This window comes from Eschscholzia californica, unplaced genomic scaffold, assembly GCF_041429995.1.
Source record: "Eschscholzia californica isolate CP2 unplaced genomic scaffold, dmEscCali1.0.p SCAF_4, whole genome shotgun sequence".
NCBI lineage: Eukaryota > Viridiplantae > Streptophyta > Magnoliopsida > Ranunculales > Papaveraceae > Eschscholzia > Eschscholzia californica.
In genome coordinates this window covers 41,358,972-41,377,749 of record NW_028238461.1, presented here as the reverse complement: position 1 = coordinate 41,377,749, position 18,778 = coordinate 41,358,972, and the positions used below count along the sequence as shown (strand labels likewise).

Sequence of the window (18,778 nt, the reverse complement as noted above, 5' to 3'; positions counted from 1 at the left end):
ATTGATGAAAATAGGGCGATTGTCAGCCGTTGGATGGAAATTCACGACAAGTTCGCGCCACTTTTGACGGCTTCCCTATTGCGGTTGAGAAGAATATTTGGAGGGTGATTTTTTAATTGAAAGATGTCTGCGCAGTTTAACTTTTACTTGCAGAAACAAATCTCTCGATTTCTCGAAAAATTAAAAATCGCTCCTGAGGGATTTTTCTCCCTAAAAAACCTTTCAGTTACATATAGAATATCTTACTTACAAATCACCTTTCCAAAGAAAGATCGATTTACTGTGAAAGGTATTAGTGACCTACACCCATCTCCAAATGAAATTATACAAAGTAACCACGGAAATTTGTCGAAACTACAAATTTTTTGTTTTGGTGAAAAAAGATCATTCAATTTTTTAGTCTCCTTCTCCCATGGTATTTTCTAGTTTGCAACTGATTGTAAGAGGCTTGCATCTGACTGCAAGAGGGTTCATAGTTTGCAAAAGGATTGCAACAACTGCAAAAAAATTGCAACTGCTTACAAAAGAGCTGCACAAAATATTAAATTTTTTACCAAACAAAATACAAATATATGGTTTTTAACCAAATAAAACATAACATGTCTTTTTAACATAAAAAAACTCAAATTAGGTCTTCAGCCAAATTTCCTGAAATATAACAATCCTCAGACTGGACTTAACTCTGAAAGTTTCTATCCGTATCGTTTACGAAAGAGATTTTATTGAAAACAGGGTGCCAACAACGCAAAGACAGGGTCCTAGAAATTTTCCCATGAACAAAAAATCAGAGCAGCTCACAGTACAGATTCAAATTCTGGGATAGAAAAACTGTTCGACACTAAAACGACATAAGATTGAGTTGCCTCCTTAGTTCTGAGTTGTTGAAGCTCTTCAAGTCCGAAACTTTTAGGTACTGTAATTAAAGAACTTTGTATCACCATTTCAGAGTTGAGTTTTACTCGGTGGATTGCTGAGAAGATGATGAAGCTCTCGGCTTGACCCGAGCTACATCTAAGTCTTGTGGTGGAAGCTTGAGATCAAAACCTGCAACAAAATTCACTTTACTATAACAATTTAGACGAGAGATTTAATCAGAAACGAATACAAAGCAGTAAAATAGAAATAATCGAAGTAGATGTGACCAAGTCTTTGACAAATATGTTGTCTTAGATGTCCTTATTAGACTAGCCCACCTTATAATCCTAAACCTTAAGCAACTTTTTTAGTGATGGCTCTACAAATTCCTGTAGAAGTTTAACAGCAAGACATCGTTTTCCATACTAATGCTTCGATCCTAACAAATCCACATAACAATTTCTAGGGGGAGAATAGAAAAGTGCATCATAGACCCCCGCATTATACGTCGAACTTTTAACGGGTCTCCATTCTTGGAAAACAAAATTCCGACCAAAGAGTGGAAGGTATCTTGTTCCCATAGAAGTGACCCAATACTAGAGTAAGTGCCGCATTCGAAGTTAATGACCCCACTTTGCTGGAAATACAATTTCAACTGGAGTATGGAATCCAACTAGTTTCTATAGAAATCATGCAGTTCAATGAAAATGAAGGTGTGGTTTATTCCCCTGGACCCTGGCTCACGAGCAAGATGCCAAAGGAATAAAATACTGAAGCAAAAGACTAGGTCGATGTTTGGATAACCCAAGATGAAGGACAACATTTTCCATGTCACAAATAGTGGCTGCATAGACCACAAGTCATCCTAGTGGTAGCAAAATGTCCTAAAACCTTAGGCCGTTATGAGGGTTAAAAGGGGAGATGGCAATTTCCAGCACCAAGAACTCTGTAATCACAAGACAGATGGATATATGCAGTCGTGACATATGCTCTGGTTCTTTATATTTCAAATTGACAAAAGCTAAAAGGGAAAGACTGCAGACCTTGAGGAAGGAAGAAAGGATCCTTTTTGTTCTTGTATATGTCGAATAACTGCTGTGAGTATTTTATAGCAAATCTCTTGCACTCTCCAAGCGCCTTAGGACCGAATAATTCCAACTCCTTGACTGACTTCTTTACGTCACATTCAACATTACCCTCCATAAGAAAATCGGCTATAGTGCCCCCTCTGCACCAATTGTTGAGGATAATTACTAACACGATTTCAAAAATATGAATGTAAAACATGGAAACTACTTTGCAGGAACAAGCCAGAAAAGCCAGTGGGATAAACTTTTCCGTCACAGAGAAGGATTCATCATCTAATAGTTAATGAAATAAGAATCATTTGCTGGATACCTAGTCTTTTGAGGACAATAGTTGCTGCTGTGAAGATGTAGCTACATTTATTCGGCTCACTACTCGTACAAAATAAGCACTAGAGAATATGACAAGGAAACAACAAAAGCTATTGATAACATATATCATAAAGGCATAAACTCACTTCGGAAGAGTTTGATTTCTGAAATCTTTGTTTTCTGTTGCTGCATTTTTATCTAATAACACCAGATTAACAACAAAGGAAATGACGACTGGGCATGCTACACAAAGATAATGTAAAATCTTTGTCCTAATATTGGTTCTGAAAGTGAAAGTTAAGTGTAAAAGAGAATAAAAATGTAAAGGATAAAGTATATTTCTTGTACTGCAAACAAGAGCAAAAACCTTCCCGAAAAGAGAAAAAGAATAATGAAAAGCCATTCTAATGTGATACTCAAATAATTGTTTATGAGTGAAACTGTAAAACCTAGCCTTGTAAAATGAAAACACGCTAGCTACTATGCTGTGGTTTAGATATTTTGTATTTCAATTGAAAGAAAGTATAACAACATCGAGGAACTTTCTGTACCTGTGCGCATCGAACTCGTTAAAGCCTTGGAAACCTGGTGGGCCGTTGGACTTTTGCTGGCGAAAGATAGCACAGACAGCTTTCATACAGAGCTCAATATCTTCTTTGAATGAAGAAAGCATGTCTGCCTCACATTGCCAATTCAATAAATTCACTTTTGTCCCTTTATATGTTTCAGTCATCCGAGTTAGACCAAGATCATCTTTATGTTTGTCTATTTCAAGTTTCCCCATTGGAAATCTATCACTCTCGGCAGTTTTACTGGTAACTGTTTGCGACTTTCGGCATCTTTTAGCGGTGGAATTCAACTGGATATCACACAAACTAACATTTTCTTCATTTGTCTGATCTGAAATAGGCCTTCTTGAACACTTTTTGGATGTCATGTCATTTCTACCATCCCAAGATCTTTCAGAAGTATCGGCAGCTGAAACATTGGTAGTTTCTTCACGTTTGATTTTCCAAGTTTCCTCTTGACTAATGTTTTTCGATTCCCCGAGACTGGTCTTGTTGATAGATGATGGACCTGAAAATGATGAACAATTAGAAATAGATGGCATTATAATCTTTTCTGTAACTGAAGTAGGCAATGACATTCATATCCAACTAAATAAAGTATGACACAAATTAACCTCATCTTAAAAGGGTAATTTCTATACAAAAATGAAAGACAATATTATCAACAATAAAAGCAACTCCTCTATTTTAAATGTATTATGTAATCAGATTGTCATGCAGACAATAACTTATAATATTTTCAGACACAACCAGAGAGGGAAAGAATTTTCAAGATAAAAAAGAAGTAGATTGTAACAAGGTATGTAAGAAGAAGACCAATGATATACTCTTTTACTTGATATTTTTGACGTATTGGAATCTCGGATAGCCTTGTCCACCCGTGACCCGGATTTGCTCTTCCGAGATTCATCACCCTGGTGACAACATATATGTTACTGTGAATGTACTTTTGTGTGTATTTGCAGTCTTACAAAATCAAACAATGATCAAGACGAAAAGTACCATTCCGATTAACTTTGTTCTTGTATAATATAAATATGTATGTAATGATAGGTTATCCAAAAGTATATAAAATACCTTCAAGGAAAATAAAAGGGAAATGTGTATGTTTGCAGACAGTATAAATATATAAAAGGAACAGATACCCACAAAAATATCTATCGCGTGATCAACATTATTGAATCTTGCACGACAAGTTCCTGCCTGCAAAATATCTTTTGTACTTTCCTCATAAATGTCCCAGGTGATGCCAAAGAACGCAAGTTTCCAACTTTTAAATTGGTTTCACTAAACGGGAAAAAATACCCATTTAATGTAATTAACTTTACGGAGTGCTTATTTGACTTGAGTCGCACGGGAGAGCTTGCCTTATACTAACACAAAAATTGTCATAGTAACACTTCCTATCCTCTGAAAGTGTTCAAGAGTAAAGTAAATATTTCAAGCAAAATTCCAGCGAGAAGAAGAGTACTATTTCGTACATTAGCATCACTCTTCAGTACTTTTTATTGAGCTAGATAAGTGGATACTGATGTCTGACACTTGCACCCATTTCAGTGGTGTAAATCTTGTTTGTACTTGCACAATATCATGCTAAGACCATAAAATTTTTATCGTGATTGATGACTGTTACATATACTATATTTGATTCACAAGCAAAAGATCGTTAAAAGAATACAGAACCTAATAACTAACAAAGTGTGTGTTTGTGTATGAACTACAAAAATATAGCTTGTGCTTTACACTGGGCCACTGTCACTAGAATATGACAGTTACGATATCTAGTGAATTTTAAAGCTAGAACAAAAAACTTAAGATAATCAGGACACAGTTTTATACTGATATATAAAAGGAAATTAGGGTGTAATTGGAATTCCCATGTCCGTTTTATACAACGTTATGCTTAATGATGAAGGAGTCAGTCATGTGACTCACACTCCCTAAAAAGTGAATGAAATCAAACCAACGATACTTTCATGTATTATAAACCATAAACTTAGTAAGACGCCTGAAAAGCAGCATTTGTCACATTAGTGACCACAAATCCAGCACTATGTTTACTACTTGAAGCAAGAAAAACAAATCCAGCATTTGTCACATTAGTGACCATAAACAGTTAATAAAAATATGACATGAAGTGAAGTATATAACCTGTGATTCTTTCTTTTGCCTTTGTCTCTCTTTCGCGTAAAATAGTTTGCAGACGGTTAATCTGCGCTTTCAAATTATCAGTCTCATCCTCTGCTCTTGTTTTCGTGCACATCAAATCCCGATTCTCCCTCTTCCACTGAACATACTTCTGTCTTTCATCGCTTTTCATCGTCTTTAGTTCCTCTAATAAGTTGGTAATTCTATCTTCTGCTCTCTTTTCGCTTCCTTTCAGAATTTCATGCTCTTTCTCTAGATACATAATCAACTCTTTCATTTCATTATTCATTGTCTTGTGCTCCTTGATCTCATCATCAACTACATCTTTCTTTACGAATAAGGCATCAAATTCATCCTTAATCGCAATGTACTCCCTCTTTGTGTCCTTGAGCTTCAAAGACATCTCAGAGGACTCAGTTTTATAACCTTCCAATTGAGCTTTCAGTGATTTACCTTCACATCTAATCCGCGAGTATTGTGTCTCTAACTCGTTAAACCTGTCCTTGCATACCTCAATCTCATCCTCTATTGTTTTTATTGCGCACTCCAAATCTTTGTTCTTTCTTTTGAGTTGAACAAACTTCTCTCGCTCATCCCTGTTCATCCTTTCGAAATTATCTTCCAAGGACTTTACCATTTCTTGTGTCCTGTTCTGTATTTCTGCAATTAGTCTTTTTTCTTCTTCTAGACAAGTAACCCGTTCCTTCAACCCATAGCACAGTGTCGTGTGCTCCTCAAGCTCAACATCAACATCCATCCTTTCCAATAGTAAGTTATCCTCTGTTATGATAGACTCCATTTTGTACTCTTCGACTTCTTCACACAATTCCCGATACTTAGTTTTATAGAACTCCAACTCGATTTCTAACTCGGCTTTATGTTGCAGTACTTCATTCACTTGCAGTTGATCAGAATTCTTTTTCATTTCTTGATCCTCCGAAATTTTCTCCACTTTCTGGAAATCATTAACTTCTAAAGATGATTTCGAGAATGAAACTGGATCAAACTTCTCACTGTTATCAGTATCATTTGGACTAAATCTATCCATTTAATCCAAAATATATTGGAGGTTTCAAGAACAAGAGCTGAATAAAGTAGAACTATGATTTTGGAAATGAAAGATACCAACAACCTAAGACTGATTCAGTTCTTAGCAAAACAAATCAAATGGAAGATAAATCAAACATAGAACAAAAGAGCTTCAAGAATTCAGATCATTCATGAATGGGCGCAAAAGTATCAAACTGTATAAATCAAGATACTAAGTAAAAAAAATAAGTGTATAATTTATGACAAACGGGTGCTTTATGTTTCTACCCTGACATATTCTTCATTTCTGTGATAAGAGGGGAAATATTACTTGGAACGCAGTAAATTTTCATTTGGCCCGGCAACAATTAAGGAATGACAAATGGTTAATGAAATATCAAAAGAACCGATATGATTCTGTAAGATTATGAGTATATAATTTACTTCTTTCCAATTATATTTTTGCAGATTTAATAGTAATAATTGGTAGGAAGATTTTGGTTAAATTCTTATTTTGATGACCTTGATGAATTTATTCGATATTCTAATCTAGTATGGCATGAAATTAGTATATGATGCATGTGAAAGTTTTCCTATAAAACTGGTGTAATTAATGAATTTACTGTACAGTTCATGTATATCTAAGCTTAATTCCATTTCCTATTTTTGTTAATATGATTATGGGACGGTATTAGCTAGCGGAACGGTCTAAGATAGAATATGAAGGCCAAGTACATTGCATGTGGTCATTTATAATATATTTCATATGAAGGTCTAAGGTACTTGATTTCCGACATCTATCCATGGGTCAAGTTTCATTGGTTAATGAACTATCTTGAACCGAAACCTATTAGGTTAGATTTATTAATCACATTTTAGAGATTATATTTTTCACTTTTCGAACTTCCAAATTTAAATTCAAGTCAGGAGTTCAATCTAAAAATTTGTCAAATTCTAAATCGCGTCCAGATACAAATCTAACAAAAACACCGAATGCTTTTCAGAACACATTTTCGAAATGAATGCTTCTAATGCATTGCTTCGTAAACAAATTAAATGTATTTAAAGAACCAAATGTCAACTTCACATTTGTTCGAATTGATTAAACACCTACTGCTCGCACAGACAGTTTGGTTATTGCCAGTTGAATAGAAAGAGTGCCTTTATAATAGGAGAATTCTCCTATTATGTGAGGATTGTCCCACTTGGGGGAAGGGGGATCTAACAACCAAGAATATAATGTCTAGGTCATCTCCACTCATTGCTAATTGAGCGCAAAGAACGCCACACGTGAGGAGGCGTGTGAGAATATTCCTGCATGGGAGAAGGGGTATGTACTATCTAGGAACCAAGAATATAATGTGTAGGTCCTCTCCACTCATTGTCAATTGGTTTTGAGTTGGTCGACCACAAACTTAACACGCACTGCCTTTTGATAAGGTATTGAAACAGTTACATGATACCGAACAAAAATTATATTTTAGTGTCATGAAAGAACAATATTAGCATGACAAGTGGTGATCAATTTTGGGACTCGTAGAAGTTCTTCTTCAGTGTGTTTATACAGAGATCACAGTAAGCAGTTGTAGAGTCTATGATGCAGTATTACTGATTCCAGGTAAGAAAAAGATACTACAAAAGTGAGAGAATACATATTCAAAATTACGACCGTTAACAATTCATGCATTAAAGTGCTATACCATATTTCCCTGTTTTCCGGTAACAGATTCAGTAAAACCATCCTAATACATCAATCAATAAACCAGTTTTCAACAAACAATGAGAATTGAAGAACACAAAAACAAAAAATCTGAGTTTCTTCCTGACCAGATAAAGTCATAAATAATGTTCAACAAAGCAAAAGGAAGAGAAGAAAGTACCTTGAGAAGCTTGAAAAAAACTACACAGTTTCTTCCACACTCCAATCGCCTCTGGGTATAACATCTACTCAGAAACACTTTAGTTACCCTTCGAGTTCCTCATCATTAGAAACTTTGACAAAGAAGCGCCTGCGAGGACCCTAGCGCCCCATTGTGTCCCCTATGGATTATAGAACTATCTTAACTATCACTATCAAAACCAAGCTCTTCCACCGCATTCTCTTCACCATTCTCAGCAGTTGGGTGACCTCTCGCCTGATGTGAAATCATTTGCTTTCTTGAGAATGTAATCTTCCTTGAAGAAGAAACGGACTCTTTGACATTTTGATCTTCAGTGAGAGTGAAAGTCTTGTGCCATGGGTTTAAACGAAAGAGGTTAACTCCTCTCTTCAGTTCTTGACGCTTCTTCATAAGCTCGCCAATTGGAATATTATCATCATCCTTAATGTTTCTAGTATTTGTTTTCATAACGCGCTTCCTTTTGGGTATTCCGGTTAACAGGATATTCTCTAAACAACTGCTTTCATTTTCCTTCAAGTTCATGTTTAAAGATAACCTTTTTGAATTCTTCTTCAGAATTAGATCATTTTCATTTTCTGCTATCACATGAATTGTACCTCTGCCGCTTTTACTAGTAGTAGTCTGTAGAGTGATCTCCTCGTCCTCACTGTCACTGTTCACATTTATCGCTCCAGTATGTGGTATTACATTTCTTAGCTCGAATCGAGGTACTCTTCTAGGGAAGCTTAACCCGGATGCTGGTTGTTTTTGCTCAACCTCGAGTTCTAAAGGAGAACAGTTCTTAATTGATGAATGTTCGTGTTCCACGGTGACAGAACGTGGTCCTGCAAATAATCAACAAAGAAGTAAAATGCAATAAGGTTAATTAGTTTGACAACTAATAAAACGTGACATAACATAATTATGAACTTCAGCTAAATTACTACTCTTGTTTTATACAGCACGTACGCGGTCTACAGATTCTCTCGTAAAGGTGAATAGAGAGAGAATCCATAAATACGCTACAGGTACTGCTAATGTAACCGCATGCGTAAATTAACTCGTTCTCTGACAAGTGGAGCATTAACTTTAAGCAAACACGTAACGTCCACAAAATTTGTCCCCACTGTTCATAAATCAACTCTATGCCTTAACATTTCAAGCCTTTAATTGGTAGTTGACATAGATAATAAGCTTATTAAGTAGATCTTCTACCAAATACTGGCTCAAAATTAGTGTCTTTATCTATACTATTAAAAGATGAAAATTACATTGTTTGATGGGAAGGATTTCCTTCTAGCAAACAACTAAAATTAATATCGTGAATATCCGTTTCCCCAAGTACAAATCTCGAGGAAAGGCAAAGGAAGCTTGAACCCCTGTCACTTAGAAACAAGAAGACCAAGTTTACAAAAAAAAACTGCATACAACATGTCCTTTACTACCTTCATAAAGACAAATATCAGCAAGTGCACTTTTTTCACTGAATAGTAAATCTACATTAACTTGGACTGTCTTTTACTAGCACGGGCCTTATGCACTCGACCACATCATTATGTCATACCCGCTTCTCTGAGTATAAATCTTGAGGAATATAAGACAAGTCTGAAGCCACCTTGCGGATCGCGTAGCTTGGAAAGGAGCGCTCAATGGAAAACAAAAACTAAAAGCAACAAGAAGAGCTTTCTCTCTCTATTAAGAAAGACTATATATCAAGGTATTAAACATCGGTCTAGGTCTATATTTCGGTTGGAATGGAAATGAAAATATTTCGGTCAGTGCGGAAATAACTACAAAGTAGAGATGATGGAAACCCTAGGCAAATGATGAGTATATGACGTGATTCTTTGAGACAAGATTAATAAACACTAAGGAAGCACAAAATGTATATTACTTTACTCTAACCATAACTAATGGAGGGTAATAAGGAATATTAATGGCATTTATTACGATGTTGTTGTAAAATGTTAGAAGCGGATATATAAAAAATTACCATATCTATATATATATATATATATATATATATATATATATATATATATATTTATTGTCTATATATCTGTATGACGCAAGGGATTATATTTCCAAAATTTCCACGACAGTACCAAAATATTTCCATTTCCAACCTAGCCGAATAGAATCGTACAGGTTTTCTTTGCATTATTCCTACCAAAATAACGAAATTTTTATAATGGATGCAAATTCTTTTACTCAGTTTCTTCAAATTTGGGTAAAGCGTATTGTTCTTAGAAATATTTCAACGCGGTCAGTTGGGTGGAATTAATGCAAAGAAAATACGTAGGACTTCGGTTTGGTTGGCTCATAAATGTAATTATTTCGGTGGAAATTTCGGGAAATTTAATACCTTGATATGTATATATACACATATAGTGCATGAGTGTATATGTACATAGAGAGAGAGTGAAAGTGGTATGCAGGATGACTTGATGAAAGCTCACAGAAGCAGTCATCTTGTATCTCTACCTTCAATCGAAGGTTTTCACCTTTTTAAACAAGTCTTCAGCCTCTGTAGACACTCTCGGCTATTCTGCCCCTGGAGTAAGTCTGCTGCTAGGTTCAGTTGAACCGCGTTTAATTTCCATCCTACACATCATCTAAATATGACACGCATCTCCATACCTCATCAGAACTGTTGGATCAGTTGGATCAAACTGATCACAACGGAATGACGACAAATAAAGTGAAATTGTGGAAAGTAATCTAAAATTTAATTGCAGTTGCTATTTTACATTGTTGCTACAAGAAATCAAATTATTAAGGGTTACACGAATTCTGAGATGAGAAAGTTGATCTTACAAATTTCTGATGACAGATAAGTGGGGTGAAAATCCTGAATAAAAGATTTAAACATTAACATAATGATGACAATTTTGTAATGCAGTTAATATTCTGCACGTACATGTACCAGAATTGATTGTTCAATTATGACAACAGTCTGAAATAGACTTAGGGAAGTCTCATAATTAAGTAAATAAGATCTACATCCACTCCGCCATGGCTAATTGGTGTTAAGTCAGCGAATGATGACACATGTTAGGCTCAAAGAATGCCACATGTGAGGAGGCGTATGAGAATAGTCTTACATAAATTAAGTTTAGTTTGGTCATCAGAAAATCCACAAACAAAAAGAATATTAAATATCTAAGAAGAGTAAGGTATGTCATCAATACCTGTGACATGTAAACCTCTGCTTTCTGGAGTTAAGGATGAGTGATTTGGGGACGCAAATGTAGAAGTTATAATCTGTTTGTTGTTATCCGCCACCTCCTTGGTTTGGAATTCAGTTGAATTGAACCCCTTACATCTCAATGTTGAATTTTCTTCTTCAAGCCGAAATAGTCGGATCTCAAGCTCTCTAGAGTTCTTCTTCCAAATCTCTATCTCCTCCATTGCCTTTTTTTTCCAGCTCTCCAGATCCCGGTTCTCTGTCATTAGCTGTACATACTTCTCCTCATTTTCCATCCTTTTTAACTCCTCCAGTAAGCGCAAGTTTCTTTCTTGTATCTTCTTCTCTCTTTCGGAGATAACTCTTTGATATTCTTCCAGATGAGCAATCTGTTCTCTTAGCCCATTGCATGTTCTCTTATATTCCTTGAGTTCATTTTCAACATCTATCTTTCTAAGCTGAAGGTTCCTAAACAGATCCTCTACTGCAACAAACTCCATTTTTGTTTCCTTAAGCTCCATCGACAACTCCCGGCAGTCACAATTTCTGTGGACTTTTAACTCTTCCTCCACATCCGTTAACTTTTTCTTATAAGCTTCAACTTCATCCTCTGCTCTTTTTTTTCGGCATTCCAGATCCTTATACTCTGTACTTATCTTATCATATATTTCCCTTTCATCATTTACCCTCTTTTTTAATTCGCTTGACAAATAAGTGATTTGATTTTGTGCCTGTATTTCTCTCTCGAATTGATCTTCCAATCCTTTGAACATTACCTTATACTCCTTCAGCTCATCATCAACCTTACTCTTTTTTCCCACGAGGTCATTAAACTTACCCTCCATCATAACAAAATCCTTTTCCTTTTCTTCAAGCTCCAAAAACAAGTTCCTACACTTGCTCTTACAAGCTTCCAATTCTTTATGAATGTCAATATTCCTCTTCTCGCGCTGTTTCAGCTTCAAGTAATTGGTCTTCAATTCGTGAAAGCTTTTCTTGTATTCTTCAATTATACCTTCTGCTCTTCTCTTCCTACGGACCAAATCATCATTCTCTGTCTTTAGCTTAACACACTTTTCTCTCTCATCTCTTTCCTTCTTTTCCAATTCTTCCAACATTTCTACAACTTTCTTCTCTCTTTCAGAAGTAACTTTTTTGTCTTCCTCTAAACAACTAATTCTCCCCTTCATCCCCTTACACATTTTCTTATACTCATTAAGGTCATTATCAGCGTCATCTTTGCTCAAAATTAGGTCATTCAACTTACGCTCCATCAATTTAAACTCCATTTTCTTTGTCTCAAGCTCCCCAGTCAAACTATAATACCTACTGAGAGATCCATCAAATTTTCTTTGCAACTCAACTTTCTCCATTTCAATCCGAACAACTCGATTCTCAAACTCAATAGACCTCCTCTTCCAGTACTCAAGCTCCTCTTCTGCTTTTCTTTTCTCAAACTCCAAATCCCTAATAATCCTAAACTCCATTCTAACAAAAACTTCAATAATGATATTCAATTTTCAGATAAAACATAATAGATCAAATAGAACTATGATTTTGAGACTGAAAGACGTCGACTTACGATTAGCTCAGTTCTATTCAGCAAAACAAATCAAATGAAGATATTTCGAATCTAGAACAAACGAGCTTCAACAGTTCAGATCACTCATGAATAGATGCCAGACTATAAAACTTTGTAAATCACGTTACGAAGTAAAAGATGATTAAGTGTACAACATATGACCAATCTGGCCCTTCCCGCTTCTACCCTGAGATTTTCTTAGCTTTTGGAGATTAACAAGATCAAACCTGTATATTTCATTTAGCATTGAAAATTACCAGGTTTAAATAGTCATCTGTTTCGAAATTTCCCCCATCTCCTTATTTGCTGCCAAACTTGAAGTGCAGTAAATTTTGCATTTTCATTTGGTCTAACAAATATTAAGGAATGAATGATAACAAAACAATGAAAATGATTCTATAAGAGTAGTAGTATATTTCCCAATTATATTTGTGGGTTATAGTAATAATTGACTAGGAAGATTTTGGTTAATCATTAATGCTAATACCTTAATGGAATTTCTTTTATATGCATGACATTAGTATATGCTGTGAAATATTTGCATAAAGATGGCCCATTTAGTGAAATTATTGTACAGTTCATGTATATCTAAGCTTAATATGTTTCCATATTTGTTATTATGATGATGCAACCCAATTAGCATTCGGAAACGGTCTAAATACGAAGGCCAAATACATCTTATGTAGTCAATTATAAAATCTTTATTAGGATCAACAGTGCTACTTCGAATACGAAATATCCTAGGCAGTTCTCACTGATTAATAAGCTTTTCTTAAATCTTAATCGGAACCCATTGATTTATGTTTAGTCACATTTTAAAGATTATGCTGTTCAATTCTGATAGTTTTTCAAATCTAAGTTCAAGATCAGATTAAATCTAATAATTGTTATCATACTCTAAAGAAGTGTTCAAATACAATATCTAACAAGAATACATAGATTGATTTCCAGAAAACATTTTTAGAATTACTATCAAACACTTTGCTGCATACACAATAAAATGCTTTTAAAGAACCAAAGTCGACTTCATATCAGAATCTACTTCTTTACACTTCTATTTTGTACTCATATTGTTCGCAAAAAACACAAGGGAAAAAAAACATATACCTTGAGAAGTTTGAACAAAAAAACTACACAACTTCTTTAACGCTCCCAGTGCATTCAGGTAAAACATCTCAGGTCACCCTCCGACTTTCCGCTTCATTATAGACTTGGCTAAAGTAGAGCCGATGAGGCCCCTAGCGCGCCATTCTGTTCCTACGGATTATAGAAATAATCTGATTGAAATCACTATCCCTTGCATTTTCTGAACTGTTAGAACTATCTTCACTATCAGACCCGCTACCATCGCTTTTAACACCAAACTCTTCCATCACATTCTCTTCGCCATTCTCAGCAGTTGGGTTACCTGTCATCTGATGTGAAATCTTACTCATATGCTTACTTGAGAATTTATTCTCGTTTTGAGATACTGAATTCTTCATCTGTAAAGACTGACTTGGTGAAATCAGTTGTTCCTTTGAAGAAGACACGGATTCTTTCACATTTTGATCTCGAGAGAGAATGAGAGTCTCCTGACATGGGTTCACAGAGAAGAGATTGTGAGTTCCTTCATTCGGTTCTTGACTGTTCTTCTTAAGTTTGCCAATGGGAATATTATCATCATCCTCAGTGTCACTTCTGACTGTTTTCATAACTCGCATTCTTTTGGGTATTCCAATTAAGTGAATGTCCTCTAAACAACTGCTCTTTTCCGTAACTCTCATGTTTGAAGACAATCTTTTTGAGCACCTCTTGGAAATCATATCATTTTCATTATTCGAAGATCTTTCAGAAATATTATCAGCTCTCACATGAATGGTTCCACTGTCGCCGATTTTACTATGAGTAATCTCCTCGCTGTCACTCTGACCGATCACATTGGTTGTTCCAGTAGCTCGTATGACATTTCGTAGCTCGAGAGGAGATAGCTCTCCAGTGGAGCTTAACTCAGATGATTGTTTTCTAGTTTTAGTGCTGTTCTCAACCTCGAGTTTTGTATGAGAACTGTTTTTCTCTTTCTCAACATTTACTGCATGCTCGCATCCCACATCGACAGAAGGAGGTCCTGTAAGTAATCAACAAAGAAGGAAAATCCGTTCAAATGGCATTAATATATTTTTCACTACATTCAAATATTCAATAATACATATACAAGGTAAAACTGAGTTAGTGGTCTATCTTTTACAACTTGGCCTCATATTTATCCCTATAGCAGCTTAGGTATTTTGATAAACACAAACTCATCTTTATTTTGTGAAGTTGGAAGTATTTCTATGGAAGGACAAGCTCATGTCAACAACAAAATATGGATTCTTAAGTCCTAACCCCTAAAAAGGTTATTGATTGTCGTTAACACTGAACTACCCTCCAAACCATTTGACTACAGTGTTCTTATCATAATCTTATGTACTCAACTACATCATCATGTGATACTTGATTCTACATGTAGAAATCTCGAGGATAGACAAGACAGGTCTAAAGCCCGCCAATCCAACTTATGTAGCTCGCGAAAGAGCTCAATTGAACACAAAGAAGAAAACCAATGATAACATGTCTTTCACCCAACAAAACGACGTGTATTAGGCTCAATGAACGCCACATGCGAGGGGGCATGTTAACATGCAATATTCTTCCACATGAACTATCAAGTCTTATGACAAAGTAATAATCTAGACCTTATCCGCTCATGGCCAACTCGTTTTGATTTGGATGTCCACTAATTTGATTACGTGTACTAGTTAAAGCATAACAAATAGAGAGAAAATCTAGTATTCTATTAAAAAGAATCACAACTAATAATTCAAGTATTTTTGTCAGCATTTATATAAACGATAAATGTGAATGAAGACTGGAAACTGCTAGGCTAAATCAACAGATAGTTTCTTCATCAGGAAATTTAAAAACAAAAAGAATCTTTCATCAAAATCTGTAACACGCATACCTCTACTTCCTTGAATTAAGGATGTGCGCTTTGGGCAAGCAAATCTGGAAGTAAGAATCTGTTCGTTGTTAGCCAACATCTCCTGCGGCTGCAATTCGGCCGAATGGGACTCCTTACATCTCAATGTTGAATTTTCCTCTTGCAGCCTAAATATTCGGGTGTCTAGATCTCTAAAGTTCTTCTTCGAGATCTCCATCTCCTCTATTGCTCTTCTCTTCCAGCACTCCAAATTCCTGTTCTCTGTCATTAGCTGCACATACTTCTCCTCGCTTCCCATTCGTTTCAATTCCTCTACTAGGCACAAGTTTCTTTCTAGTATCCTCTTCTCTCTTTCGGATATAACTCTTTGATCTTCTTTCAGATGAGCAATCTGTTCTCTTAGCCCGTTGCATGTTCTCTTATATTCCTTGAGTTCAGTTTCAATATCAATCTTTCTAAACTCTAGATTCCTATTCAAATTTTCTACTGCAACATACTGCATTTTTATTTTCTCAAGCTCCAGTGACAACTCAGAGCAATTACAATTTCTACGAACTTCTAATTCTCTCTCCAAATCCATTAACTTTTTCTTACAAACTTCAACTTCTTCCTCTGCTCTTTTATTCCGACAGTCTAAATCTTCATTTTCCTTTTTCATCTTAAGATATTTTTCGTTTTCAACAATTACCCTTGTTTTTAGTTCATTAGACAAGTCAGTGATTCGGTTTTCTGCTTGTTTTTCTCTTTCTTTTATAACATTTTGATATGTAATCCGCTCTTTCAATCCTTTACACATTACCTTATACCCCTGAAGCTCTACTTCAACCTCACTCTTTTTTACCATAAGGTCATTCAACTTGCGCTCAACCATAACACGAGCATTTTTCTCCTCTTCAAGCTCTCCAGACAAGTCACTGCACTTGTTCTTAGAAGCTTCCAATTCTTTACGATTCTCGACGTTCTCATTTTCCTTCCTTTTCGATTCTTCCAACATTTCTACTACTTTCTTCTCTCTTTCAGAAATAACTTTTCTCTCTTCTTCTAAACAGTTAATCTTCTCCTTCATCCCATTACACATTATCTTATACTCATTTAGATCATTTTCAACACTATTTTTGCTCAAAATTAAATCATTCAACTGACCCTCAATCATAACAAAATCCTTCTTCTTCTCTTCAAGCTCTACAAACAAGTCATCATACTTGCTCTTACAAGTTTCAAATTCTTTGCGAATCTCGATATTCTCCTTTTCGCTTTGTTTTAGCTTCATGAAATGAGTCATCAAGTCCCCTGTACTTTTCTTCCAACATAACTCATCATTCTTTCTTTTAAGATTGATTTCTCTCTCATGCTTTTCCTTCCTTTTCGATTCTTCCAACATTTCTACTACTTTCTTCTCTCTTTCAGAAATAACTTTTCTCTCTTCTTCTAAACAGTCAATCTTCTCCTTCATCCCGTTACACATTATCTTATACTCATTTAGATCATTATCAACCCTATTTTTGCTCAAAATTAGATCATTCAACTGACCCTCGATCATAACAAAATCCTTCTTCTTCTCTTCAAGCTCTATAAACAAGTCATTATACTTGCTCTTACAAGCTTCAAATTCTTTACGAATCTCGACATTCTCCTTTTCTCCTTGTTTTAGCTTCAAGAAATGAGTCCTCAGTTCCCCATAACTTTTCTTCCCTTCTTTAATTTTTTCGTCTGCTCTTCTCTTCCAACATAACAAATCATCATTCTCTCTTTTAAGATTAACCAACTTTTCTCTCTGATCCTTTTCCTTCCTTTTCGATTCTTCCAACATTTCTACTACTTTCTTCTCTCTTTCAGAAATAACTTTTCTCTCTTCTTCTAAACAGTTAATCTTCTCCTTCATCCCATTACACATTATCTTATACTCATTTAGATCATTATCAACACTATTTTTGCTCAAAATTAGGTCATTCAACTGACCCTCAATCATAACAAAATCCTTCTTCTTCTCTTCAAGTTCTACAAACAAGTCATTATACTTGCTCTTACAAGCTTCAAATTCCTTACGAATCTCGACATTCTCCTTTTCGCCTTGTTTTAGCTTCAAGAAATGAGTCTCCAATTCCCCAAAACTTTTCTTCCCTTCTTTAATTTCTTCTTCTGCTCTTTTCTTCCCACATAATAAATCATCATTTTCTCTCTTAAGATTAACACACTTTTCTCTCTCATCCTTCTCCTTAGTTTTCAATTCTTCCAACAATTCTACTATTTTCATCTCTCTTTCACAAATAACTTTTTTCTCTTCTTCTAAACAACTAATTCTCTTCTTCATCCCTTTACACACTATCTTACACTCATTTAGGTTATTATCAGCCCCATTTTTGCTCAAAATTAGGTCATTCAACTTACGTTCCATCAATCTAAACTCCATTTTCTTCCTCTCAAACTCCCCATACAAATTATAGTACCTAGTGAGAGATTCCTCCAATGTTTTTTGAAGTTCATGTTTCTCCATTTGAATTTGATTCAATTGATAACCTATATTCTCAGACTCAAATGACCTCCTCTTCCAATACTCAACCTCTTCCTCGGCTTTTCTTTTCCTTATTTCCAAATCCCTAATAATCCCAAACTCCATTTTGATCAAAAACTTCACCTGTGATGTTCAAATATTCAGATTAAACAGAAAATCAACTCAAACTTTAACTGATATTGAAATGACAAAAACAACAGATTAAAATAAAACCCTAGTAGTAGGAAAACACACAGAAGTTTCGCAAACTAATCGTGCCCTAGAAAAGTGAGAGAAACTTCATAATATTGATTACTGGTAGAATTAGTACAGAGTACATGAGTGAGCTTACCAGAATGACGATAAAAACAAGAAATGAATCGTTTTCACCCCCCCAAAGCGGATCTTTTACTGTTTAAACCCTAGCGTGGGCCTATTTCTGGATGGTATATTAGGGGTAAACTAGTCACTTCGCATATTCCACAAGAGGTAGTTGTTTTCTTTTTTTTGATGAAAACAAGAGATAGTGATTGGAAGAAGAATCACTAGAACCCTCCCTATATATAGGAATCTATTTGGTTTTATTGGCCACCATCTCAAAGATTTTTTTTTTTTTTCGCATAACATCTCAAAGATTATACACATTTAACCACTCAATCTCTAAAATTCATATTTCCA

At 35.2% G+C, this 18,778-nt stretch overlaps 2 protein-coding genes across 5 annotated transcripts; both read right to left on the bottom strand.

The window, feature by feature from the left end:
* Window positions 1-502: 502 nt before the first annotated feature.
* Window positions 503-8,940, bottom strand: LOC147544745 (uncharacterized). Of its 2 annotated transcripts, none has more exons than XM_086634505.1 (5): window positions 7,879-8,940; window positions 4,973-5,924; window positions 2,804-3,329; window positions 1,899-2,083; window positions 503-1,044 (listed from the first exon to the last, which is right to left on the bottom strand). In XM_086634505.1, the coding sequence occupies exons 2-5, from the start codon at window positions 5,892-5,894 to the stop codon at window positions 956-958; spliced, it is 1,722 nt and encodes a 573-aa protein (XP_086490631.1). In that variant the 5' UTR covers window positions 5,895-5,924; window positions 7,879-8,940; the 3' UTR covers window positions 503-955. The 2 variants fall into 2 exon arrangements, with proteins under 2 accessions (XP_086490631.1, XP_086490630.1); XM_086634504.1 differs by having other exon boundaries at window positions 4,973-5,965; window positions 7,879-8,065.
* Window positions 8,941-12,163: 3,223 nt separating this feature from the next.
* Window positions 12,164-18,654, bottom strand: LOC147544744 (uncharacterized). 3 transcript variants are annotated; one of them, XR_015223377.1, is made up of 3 exons: window positions 15,631-18,437; window positions 13,755-14,754; window positions 12,164-12,541 (listed from the first exon to the last, which is right to left on the bottom strand). XR_015223377.1 is itself a non-coding variant. In XM_086634502.1 (3 exons), the coding sequence occupies exons 2-3, from the start codon at window positions 18,224-18,226 to the stop codon at window positions 13,886-13,888; spliced, it is 3,465 nt and encodes a 1,154-aa protein (XP_086490628.1). In that variant the 5' UTR covers window positions 18,227-18,244; window positions 18,453-18,654; the 3' UTR covers window positions 13,571-13,885. The 3 variants fall into 3 exon arrangements, 2 of the variants coding, with proteins under 2 accessions (XP_086490628.1, XP_086490627.1); XM_086634502.1 differs by lacking the exon at window positions 12,164-12,541 and adding an exon at window positions 18,453-18,654 and having other exon boundaries at window positions 13,571-14,754; window positions 15,631-18,244; XM_086634501.1 differs by lacking the exon at window positions 12,164-12,541 and having other exon boundaries at window positions 13,571-14,754.
* Between the last annotated feature and the right edge of the window lie 124 nt (window positions 18,655-18,778).